The 12,411-nt window shown below is 29.0% G+C and overlaps 1 protein-coding gene across 3 annotated transcripts in view; it reads right to left on the minus strand.

The window, feature by feature from the left end:
• The window catches only part of LOC119602578 (putative uncharacterized protein DDB_G0282133), a 326,929-nt gene that overhangs the window by 89,853 nt on the left and 224,665 nt on the right, over window positions 1-12,411 (minus strand). For all 3 annotated transcript variants that reach the window (XM_037954179.1, XM_037954171.1, XM_037954186.1), the window contains one exon: window positions 7,374-7,506. In XM_037954179.1, coding sequence (XP_037810107.1) covers window positions 7,374-7,506 — 133 coding nt within the window. The remainder of the gene's footprint in view (window positions 1-7,373; window positions 7,507-12,411) is intronic.

A 12,411-nucleotide genomic window follows, 5' to 3' on the forward strand; every position in this document is an offset into this window, starting at 1 on the left:
TTTATCTAAATAATAAATCATATACGTCTGGATATTATGGATTGTATCTTAATTTGAAACATTTAAAATGATTTCTTATTCCATCAATAACTTAAGGATGTTGACCTAAGTGTTATTGTATGTATTAATGTGTAAGTGCAAAATTAAAATAAATTTAATATTAATATGTTTCATTAAATTTCATAAATAATAAACGTAAGTAAGTCATTTGGTTACAAACTAACTTTTATTATTATTATTGTCTAGCTATTTCTTAAGATGTGATTTAAATTTATTTTGAAAAATGTTTAAAAGCAATTATTTCATATTTCTGATGTGTTGTTATCTTAATTTCATTAAAATAAATTTTCTACTGAAACATATTGTTTGAACTTCCTAAATTAATCATCAGATTAATTTGCTTTTGTACAAAATTTCCTTTCTATAAAGAAAACATTTAAACAATTTTTTTTTCATATACATATTTAAGAGATTTTACATTTTATGTTTAATATCGTTTAAGAAAAAACGTTACGTCTCGTTGTTGTCGCCTTGAGTTTAAATGTTGTACAGATATCTTTCTTCTACATATTTCTTTCTATGTTTTTTCTTGCTAACAAGGAAATCGCATTGGAATCACTTACAGATATTTACCCAGATATCTATCATGACTTGAAGGTAAGTCTGTGTATTTGATTTCATTTATGTTCCTTTTTCTACGTTCAACAATCTGCGTGAGTTTGTATTCTATATGTTTATTTATTTTTCTTTTTTTTTTCTAAGGAAATCGGAAATTATTCTACATTATTGTTTGATACACAACAATGTGTCAGGATGTATATTGTTAACATTAAACAGATGACTTATAAACACAAACTTGAGACTACAAACACAGAAGAAAACAAGAAAAATAAATAAAATACATTTCTGTTTTCGTTCTTATTATACATTACTATTTATTATATATATTTTCTATTTTTTTACAACAAAAATACATATTTAAGCATTGCGTGTGTGTATACATATGTGTGTGTGTAAAACATATATGTGTAAAACTACGTTTTTTTTTTTTTTTTTGAATAACTTCTAACGCACTTGTATTTGTCAATTTCTATTGTATATGGCTGGCTGTAGTTTTGTGAATGGCGAAATAAAATTTATTGTTTTCAATTGAGTGCTAACGTACATACATATATACAAATATACGTATACATTCAACAATACGATTTAATAAACTACTATAGATATCTATGCGTTCGTGTGTGGTGCACTATTACATTCTATTACAACAATAAGTTTGATAATAGACACACGCAATTTTATTGTGCCGCTTACAACAGTGGGTGTCAGACGGCTAAACCGCTGGACCCATTTTCTTGAAACTTTCACAATGTGTTTCTGTATGTCTGGAAGGAAGTATAGTCTACTTTTTATTTCAAAATTTCAAGTAGATAACTTTAACATCTTTATATGAACATTTGCGGTCAAAATGTGTTAAAAATTAGACAGTTTTTACGTTACACTGAGAAAAGACAAGATTACTTATTACCAAAATTTTTTGCTGGGATATTTAATATCTAAATCTTAAGTTAGCAATTTTGACTCCTAACAATAGAACATCTAATATGAATCGGTACTATATCTTCAATAATTCGCGATATAATGAATTATTTTTGAAAAAATTTCAAACCAATATGTGCTTTAGCAATATCAAAAGATTCAGATTTCTTTGACTAGACAATTTCCAACACCTGAAAGCTTCACTGTTAAAGACAAAATAAAGTATTCCTAGCATTTTGCCATTTGCCAACATAATGTATAAAAACATTCTTATGTTTACTTTAAATGTATGAGTACACATGTATGTATATACAACATATGAGTTTACGTTAACATGTGTGTGTGTGTGTATGCGACAGAAAAGTAAAGTATATTAACAGTTCACGTTACCTAAATTGACAGGGCTAAAGTATATCGATGTTTTACGAAGTGTGTTTGTTTCTTTTTTTTTCTTTGTCGCTTTTGCTCTTTATTTCCCTTCCGTTTTCCGCTTTGACTCTGCCACTTTTAAAATAAGTTACTGGGGTTCACTTATATGAAAGTGTGTCTGGTATTAAGTTAAATTATGTGTATGTTTGACTGTTTGTGTTAATAATGTGCAACACATTAAGTCTTACAACTCGGTCTATAAATCACATACAATATGGCCCCTAGAGCAATATCAACAGCATGCAGCTAATATGTATGTATGTATGTATGAGAAAACAACAACGGTATCCAATACCATAATATATAATTTGTTGTATAGGAATCTGTTTCTTTAGTTGTTTTTGTCTTACATATATATATTAGAGGTTAATGCTGTGCTTTCCTACACACTTGTTTCATTGTTTTTGTTTACAGTTCTGGTTCTTTGTAATAATGTTTTTACATTAATATTGATATTATTAGTAAATAATAAATTAAATTATAACCATTTATTTTGTATTATAAAGACAATGGGTGGTGTAATAATTAGTATTGGTGGAATTTTTTGTTTTCTACATTGAACTAGTCAAGGAGCAGGCATGTAGAGCTAAAATTACATAAATCATGTGAAATTGATGTATTTTTATTGAATTAAGACAGTTTTTCGTTAGTAACATATTTTTAAGATAATTGTTTGTTACGCTATTGGAAATGAGGTTTCTCATTACTTAAATGGAATTATGTTAATTTGTGTGTTATATTTGATTGAGAATATTGACAGCTGTAAGAACTAAATTTATTTTTGGAAGAGTTGAAGGGTAGCTATATTAAGAATAGAGGTAGTAATGATTTTATTATATCCATGGATTTAAATTATTCCAATAAATTATTTTTGTTGGGCATTGTAATCTATCAATGGGAAAGAAATGTTGAAGGTTCAGAGTTTCTCCCATATTTCTCATTTACAGCTTAACAACGATTTAAATGTTATTTAAATCAAAACTATAGTTTAAAAATAAACATGAAGCAATTGTATAAATAGCATTTCTTTTATTTCCTAAAAATAACTATCATCAGTAGCAATCTAAAATCTTTTGAAAACAATTTATGTAAAAATATTCACCAAACTATAGAAACTCATTTATACATTCCAACAACAGCAGCCATACACACATACATATTATTACCACAGCTATTCATAATGGTCCTTTGACCATGTCATTAACATTTCAACTCTTTTTAAAATTATTTGTTTCTAAGTATTCGTTTTATTTTGGTTTTTTACAAATTTATTTTTTTTAAACAGTAACAACTAATAGGTAGTGTTTTCCAAAATGTATGACATAGAAAAAGACAGAGAAATCTAAAGTTGGTTTATGGCAAATTAACTTGGTTACAAAAGCGCTCCATTACTAGAACACATGAGTATATGGTTATGCATATAGTTCAACAAATAATAGAGAATTCATAATATAAATGAACACTTATACAAATGTAAATGTACTATGTATAGTGCATAAGTACACAATTGTATATGTACGTATGTGTACTTAGAATATGTACGAGTATGTTGATTTAAGTGTAAAAAAAGAGGTTAACATATGACCAACAGAGTAGTTAGTAGTAAAGTTAAAATTTTGTAAATCCAGTAATAGAAAAATTTTAAAAATTTGCATATATATGTAGATGAACTAAAAAGAGTACAGTGATGAAGGAAAGACAAAATAAGTGGCAAATTAAAATTAAAAATACTGGATATTCATATCAAGGCTGTTGGATTTGCATTTACCAAATTTGCCTTATTTTATTTCGGGCATATCGATGTAAAATGTACTAAGTAAATTGGAAGCCAGCCTTATTTTTAGAAAAATAAAATATAAAAAATAATGGTATTTATATTTAGGTGTTAATTAAATTCTAAGACGATCTAGTCAAGTTCGTCCGTCTGTTCATCTGTTCATCCGTCCGTCTGTCTGTCCGTTAGTCTGTTAAAATCACGATAGAGACCACAAGGGAGAAGCTAGATTGCTGTAATTTTGCAAAAATAGTCTCTATTGATAAGGTCTATTTGGTATTGAAAATAGCCAATATCGGTCTACGTTTTCGGATAACATCCATACAAGTGGATCCCCGAAAAACAGCATTAACGGGAATAACTTTTTGAGTATACTCATGAAATTCGAAATAAAGATGTTTCATATGATACAAAATCTATCTACCAATTTCACATGATTTGACTCTATCCCCCATATAATGTACCCTTCAGAAAATGTCTATAACGCTCATTACTGGCATAAAATTACGAATATTGCGATGAAGTTCTACATACATCAGTTTTATGCGAGGCGAAATCACTCTACCAATTTCTTGGAGGATCTGCCCATAAATTACCCTACCACCTATATAAGGTAGCCTTCAGAAAATTACTTTAAAGCTAATTACTGGCTTAAAAATACGATGAAATCTCACTACAAAATTCTATGTAGTTCGGTCCATAATTGACCCTACTCCCCATATAAGGTCCCCTTCAGAAAATGACTTTATCGCTCATTACTGGCTTAAAAGTACGAGTATAGCGATGACGAATTCGACATAAGTAAGTTTCTTATGTGTCAAAATCTCTTTGACAAATTTTATGTGGATCGGTTTATAATTGACCCTAGTCCCCATATAAGGTCCCCTTCAGAAAATTTACTTATTTACTTATTTTCTTTTTTCCTTTTTCTTCATTTTTATATTTTGTATGAAAAATTTTCGGTTTAGGGGGGGGCTTGTAATTTCTTTCCCCCGTGTATCCGCGCCTGCCCCCATATAAGGTCCTCCTCAGAAAATTACTTCAACGCTCTTTTATGAGCGATTCATTATTGACCCTAGCCGCATATAAGATCACCTTCAGAAATCGGTCCATAACTGATCGTACTGACCATATGTATGTATGTTTAAATAAATATTTTGTTAATTCAAAGAGCTCGGTTCATAATTGACTTAAGCATAGAATAATTTTCTGAGTCGATTAAGCCATGTCCATTCGTCTGTCTGTACTTCGTCCGTCCATGTATGTTGAATACACTCGTACCATAAATGGCCCTGCCGAATTTTGTAATGATCGATCCTCGTTTGTTCCTAGCCCATATCAGATAATGACTGAAATGTCCACAATTCACAAATCGAATAACTTCAGCATAAATACATTTCGTGTAAACGTTAATCCATCCGCCAATTTTAATAAGGATTGCTTCATATTATCTCCTAGTCCCCATATAAAGCCTCTTTCAGAATTTTTTTTATCAATCAATTACAAAAATATATCGGAGGCATGATCACATTATATTCTCATAATTGGTGTAGGGTATCACATGGTGGGCCACTTCAGACTATAACTTCTTACTTTTTTGTGCAGAGATTTTTTAAACTTTTCAGATATTTTTAGAAAATTTATGAAAAAATTGTTGAACGGAATTCCAAAAAAATATTCCCGTGGATTCATAAAAATTCATCCTTTCATGTTTATATAATCAACGCAACAAAAATCTAAAACTGAAGCAAAACTTCTTGAAACTGTTTTCAATTTTAGCCCACAGTAATCATAAATCTAGCGACCATTGTTTGCATTATATAGAGAATATACAAATATAGGGCCAGTTGTAATACATACATAATTACGTATGTATAAGAATGTATTTCGTATTTTACATTTAAATATGAATAGGTAGCTAGATGAATGCAGTGAGTAACACATGTAATGTATAATGTAAATACATACGTAAAAGTTAAAAGGTGTAACAATAAAATGTTACACGTAATCCAGCTGACAAACAAAAAAAATAATCAAGTCTTAACCACCAGCCTTATTCAGCTAACCAGTCGCTAGAATGTACAAATATTCATATGAATGCATGGATTATAATTTGCAGCATGTTTAAAAAAAATGGTATAAAAAGCAAAACGTCAAATACTGCTACAAGTTTAGTATGTACTGTGACTCTTGTAATGAACATTTGCATTTGTTTCAGATACAAATATACAGTCTAATATATAGTATTAAATGTGAAAATTTTAACTGAGTGGAAAATTAGAATATTTTACTTTATTTCAAGAGATAGGGGAAAAGAGTGCAAAAACCTATGTACATGGGTATGAAGTTAAATTTATGGTTCGTATTAAATTGTACAAGTGTGATATGGTAACAAAAAGAAATCGCTGTGTGCTGATGTTGTTTGTCGGTTGGTTGGTGATTTTATTTTAGAGTTAGAGTTTTTATTTCTTTTTTTTTGGAATTTACTTTTGTACATTTCTACTCTGGTGTCTTGTTAAAATTATGCACGTTGTCGTCGTATTGGTTTGAGTGTCTGAATAACTGGCATACTAAACTGACAACCACATCCAATTAAATTCCATTTGTATGTGTGTAAATTTATTTTAGGTTTCTTTTTCCGTTTTTCTGTGTTCATGTGTATGTTTGAATTTTTTGTAAACTAGTTGTATTTTGTTTTTAAAGTGTTTGCGTTAGGAAAATGTATAATTGCGGATGCAGAAATATTGGCTAAAGGGAACAATTATTTCTACTATAGAAACCATGAAACTATTTTATGGTTGTCAAATATATTTAACAGATTTTTTAATTGTCACTTAAATAGTTGTCTTCTGTGTAATCAATGTATTGTATTTTCTGAAGATCCTCGATAATCGAACAAAATTAAATGTTTTGGAAAAATCGGTTTTCTGGAGATATTTGGAAATCTTAACTCTTAAAACTCTCTTATCTTAATGAATGTATCTTTTCAAAAAGAGGAGAATAAATATTCTACTTCAGTTTTGTGATTTTGAGAAAAAAATGAAAGAAATTGATTCTCTTGAAAAAAGTTGGTATAATTTGTTTCATGCACCCAGAAATTATATTGTAATATATGGGAAGCAATGGACTGTAATTGACCCTACCCGCCATATAAAGTCCCGTTCAGAAAATTACTATAACGCTTATAATTATCTTAATAATGTTAGTGCTAAAATTTTCGTCGTAAAATTTTTTTATATTAAAACTTTCTTAACAAATTATCATGCTTTAATATATTTCTTACAAATACAATAAACTTAGTTAACCATATTCCTTCCTAAACTCATTTATAATAAAAATAGAAACATAAATATTTCATCGTAAAACCGGAAACCATTTTATACTCTTATCTAATATTGCATTTAGCTCAAAATCCAAAGTTACACATTAGTTTACATCTTTCTGTATTTTTTATTTTTTAGATTTTTATATGCGGAAATAAATTTCTATAAGAACAAAGTGTGTGTCTTGTCTACAAATGCATGAAAATTTTTCCACATATTACATCGTGTGCTTAGTTTCACTAGTTTTATTATTTTTTATATTTTTTTATAAACTCATATAAGAGATGATATTTGTAATAATGCTTTACCTGTAAAGTGGTTTACCAGCACTTTCACGAAACCACAGGACCATATAAACTCTATCATCCTTGGCTTCCGGTTCGATGTCACATGGTAAAGTGGCTGTACGACCCAGTACCGCTTCAACTGCTACTGTTGAGACTGTAAAAATAAAAGGGGCGAAAAAAGAAGAAAGGCAAGCAGTTAACAAATGTATTCGAATTAAAATAAAATTTTTATTTAAGCAAAAATTATTTAACACATTTTTACACACATTTGTTTAAATAATACAGTTTTATATAAATTGAATGATATCATTTAAATTTAAAAACGTGTTTTAATTAGAAATGTTCATACGCTTGAGAACAATTGCTGTTTCTAAATAAGAAATGTAAAACGTTTTTCATCAACTAAATTTATTTTCAGCTTCTTTTTTTTTTGTAATTTGCTGTGTTATTTCCTTAATTATATAAAAACTCATACCCCGGAAAAACTTTAGTAGTAGACTAGGCAGACAATCTTATAAAAATGTAAATTCTAATTTGAAAATTTTATAACTTATTTTATTTTTTTTACGCTTCGCTTTTGTTGTAACTTTTTGTTACTTTAGCTACAAATGAACTTAATTTCCTTTGCTCATTAACACTTTAACATACATAAAAATGTTTCAAATGTCTTTTTTTATGTGTGAGATATAATTTTTTCTTTCTTGCTGAACATCCTTGATTGTTTAAGGCAGAGGTGGGAAATCAAAAGTAACTGAGGCAGTAGATAAAATAAATTTAAATTACTAGATAGCCAAAATTTACAGTCAAGATTAGAGAAACTTTTTTGATAAAAAATTAGTTTTTAATGATAAATATGACGTTTTAATATTGGATAATTTTTAAATAAATATTTTTATTTAAAAATAAGCTATGGAAAGTTTTCTTACAAAAATTATTTTATTCGGCAGTATATCTACCAGTTAAACGATAAGCAGAAGTTGAGGCATTGGACCTGAGAATGGCAAAATCAAATACTCAAAAACTATAGCCATCAACTTCTCTTGAAAACCACACTCTTTGATAACACTGATCTGCACTGAAATCCTCCTTTAAAAAACTATGCTATAGAACTTAATATATTGCCACACTGAATCTACGCCTGCTTTCGATTACTTCCTATCACGTCACAATTTCGAGTAATTCACTATTTTGCTTCACCCTTATGGGACCGAACTTAAATCTCAAGGAAATCTTCACTATAAGTACCAATTTTTTTACAGACCAGTGTAATTTTTGTGTTATCATTCTATGGTCTAACTATAGAAATTTGTTAAACTCGTCTGAAGATTTATATATTTATACAAATTTATTTCGAGATATCAATCTTTCATATTTTCATTATTCTCAACTAATTATACAATTTTAAATTTCAGTGCCTTAGGTTGGTATTTCTGTGGCTTTATTATGGGCTCATTTAGGCAATTTAACACATACCTTATTTAAACTGTAATCACATAACCCTGTTACCCCCATACATTACATAACCATGCATTCACACTACTATCACACTCATATACAGAGAACAATACTCACACAATTTCCCGTATAACGAATCACAGTAAGAGTACGTGAGTTGGAATATTAATCGAGAATTGACGAGTATAAAGTAGAGGTTTCTGTTTCTATATTTTAACAGACATCCCCACAATTCGGAGAGACTATCTCAAATTTGTAATTTTAACCAATATTTTAAGAATAGTCTTTTTATAGATAGTCTTTTTTATTTTACCTAAATTTGTAAATTCGTTTCGAAAAATTAATAAAAAATCTAAAAACATTATTCCCCGCAAAACAGCTGGGCACTGAAAATGTGTAACAAATAGTGTAGAATAGTGAGTGGTAGTTATCTTAACATTAAAATTGCCACTTTATGTCAACAACAGATATTTTGCCTTTTTTCCACATCCACCCATACAGTTTTTACTTGCACAATACAAACAGGTTTACATAACAAAACTACTATATAGAGAAAAGAAAAAAATATATAGTTTTATATAGAAAATTTTGATTTTTTTTCATATATTCTTAAGAAAATTCTTAGTACATACCCCCATAAACTTAAAATAGAAATAGAAAAAATAGACAGCCTCAAAAGACAAACACTTACACGTTACAAGTGAAAATAACTGCTAACAAAGAATAATAAATAAATAAAATTTTCTAAGAAAATTTACACCTCTAACAGAAATGAAAAAATAAAGAGATTTACTTAGTTTGGTTAGCCGTTAAGTGAGGCAAATGTGTATTTTAGACAATAGTTTTACAATCAGAAGTTTCTTCTACAAAAAAAAAAAATAATAATAACAAGTTATAAACGTTTATAAGTAGCACAAATTTCCCAACTGTCTACGTCTTCTCTTGCTTCCGTCTTTAAAACGAAAAAATAAAAAGTATTTATTATCAAGGAAATTTATATAACGAGGACTGCATTCGTTAATCTTAAATATTTGTATATGAAACCCCTTTTATTAACAGTTACAATTTTTGAAAATATTTTGATAAAACTTGTTTTATTCACACACTCTGGAAAAGGGTTGAACTTGGTCAAAAATATCTATGAAATTTATATATGTATGTTATAAATGATTCTAATCTCTTACATGTTTTGGAAAATTTTATGTAGTGATTTTCTTTAAAACAAAGTATTATTTCTTTTAAATTTCTGACAATATATTCAGAAACTGCAAAATGTATTTCACACACCAGAACAGATATTTAGTTCACATGTTTGTTTCTCAGCTTAAAAGGTAACGTTAAGTTTCAGCAAATCTAGTGAAAAAACAAAACCAACAACAAAAATCATTGCCATTTTAATAGAGAAGAAAAAGACTTAAATTGCATTTGACATAATGCGTTTTATATTTCAGTACCTCACCCTTTACCACAATTACAAATACAACATAAAAAAACAACACAACTGAATTTATCCACAAAGTACGTGTATGAGCACAGCTCACGGATCCCATCAAAGTTTAAAGCTAAAGACGATGATGACGTTGAACAAATGAAAAAAGAAAATCAAGATCGTTAAAGATTTTAAGATTTCTGCAATACAAACTTTTATTCATTCGTTCGTTCATTCATTCTAGTCTGTACATTAATGCCAAGGTAATTAAATGTCAAGATGTTGTGGCTGCTACTTCTTGAGCACTCCTGCATACACAAACACATACTGTGTGTGGTTAGTTTCGAAAAGGATTAAATGTTGCTAATTTTGTTTTAATATTTTTCTGCATCTTTCTCTTGACTTGTTGGCAGTATTATATAAAGAAGCCAAAGTCAGAAAGTTAAATAAAATTAAAAATGGAGGCAAGAAAAAAAAATAAACGTAATGGATTTTTATTGTAGGTTAACAAGAAAATAGATGAGTGCATTAAAATTTTAATACAATCATATTGTATTAGAAGTAAGAAAGTATTTTAATTAACATTATATAAATTTTTATGTATGTATAGGTAGCAACTGAAATGGTTACCAAATCGATTGTCATGAAATTTAATTATGAAAATAAATTACAATTTAATTATATTGGTTGCTAGTTTGAAAGTGGGTTATTGTGGGAAAATTTAAAGAATTTGTTTTAATGTTAAATTTCTAATGTGATTAATAAAATTTTTAATGTATTTCTTTATATTTTTAAACGACCTTCACTTTGGGGTAGGATATTATTTTAGACTTATAATTATACCACCCTTAACCACTATAGTGGGGAGGGTATTATGCGTTTATGCTGATGTTTGTAACACCTTAAAATATTGATGCTAGACCCAAAATCACTTTCTGAGTCCGTTTGTTCGACCATCTGTCCATTTGTCCGTCCGTCCGTCTGTCTGTCTGTCTGTCTGTCTGTTTGTCTGTCTGTGTGTCCATGTAAAGCTTGTGCTCACGCTAATAATTTGATAAAATTTGGCACATACTCCTCTTCCCAAGGACGGACGCTACTGAAGATGTTAGAAATCGGTCCATTACTTGGCCCCTTGAAACCGAACCCTATTATGTCAACAAAAATTTAGTTTTATAGACGTTTAAATGACATTGCCGAATTTTGTACTGATCGGGCCGGACGTAAATTCCTCTACCAACATTAATAAGGATAGGCCCATATTTACCCTCACCCCCATATCAGCCCTTTTGTAGAAAATCTCTTTTTTTGTCAACAATAAGTAAAAATCAAATTAAATTCTTCATTATTTAAAAAATAATAAAAAAACTTTATACCTAATTACCTTTCCTATAAAGTACAAATGTTTTAGATCGTACAGATGAGTATATACATAGTATTTAGTATATGGTTTTGTGTTGATATTTGTAACATCAAAAATAATAGTCTTTCACCTATTTTAAAGAAATACAATTGGTTCAGAACCACTTTCATAGTCGGTTAAAGCCAAGTTTTTGATAATTTCGTAATGAAAAGAATCAAATATACTACCTAGAAGGTACCGGTCCAAATCGAAGCAGATATACATATTTACGAATATTATACAGAATATAAAACAAGTCAGAAGTTATACACCAGTTATAAAAATAAAATATGATTTAGTGTTAATAATATAGCATTTAAGTTGCATTGTACCTTGTCTCAGATATACTTTAGCCATTCTTTTAAAACAATTGTGTACATTTAAGTCATATTTCGAAGGGGGCTTTGTATAAGGGCTAGGGGTCAAATGAGGGCTTTTCATCAAACAATTTATCAGGGTCATGAAGGCTAGTATAGAACTTTGTTTTGCAGCTTTTTGTCGAGATACGAGTATATTGAACATAATTATGAACTTAAAAGCCCTATTCGGGGGGTTCATTTGTATGGGGGCTAGGTCAAACACTGGACTGATGTTACCCATTTTCCAATAGGATTCTAGAAGATCATGTGCCAAATTTCATTGAAATATCTTAAAAACTCCGATCTGTAGTTTGATTACAAGGTTTCAGAAAATGATTCTAAGCCACTTTAAGGTCGGTATAGGACCAATATTATTGTGCTTTATAAACATCAGCACCAAAACCAATATACCCTCCC

Source organism: Lucilia sericata, unplaced genomic scaffold (assembly GCF_015586225.1).
Source record: "Lucilia sericata isolate MDLA Ls3-8-SP2 unplaced genomic scaffold, ASM1558622v1 Contig000007F_arrow, whole genome shotgun sequence".
NCBI classification, from domain to species: Eukaryota; Metazoa; Arthropoda; class Insecta; order Diptera; family Calliphoridae; genus Lucilia; species Lucilia sericata.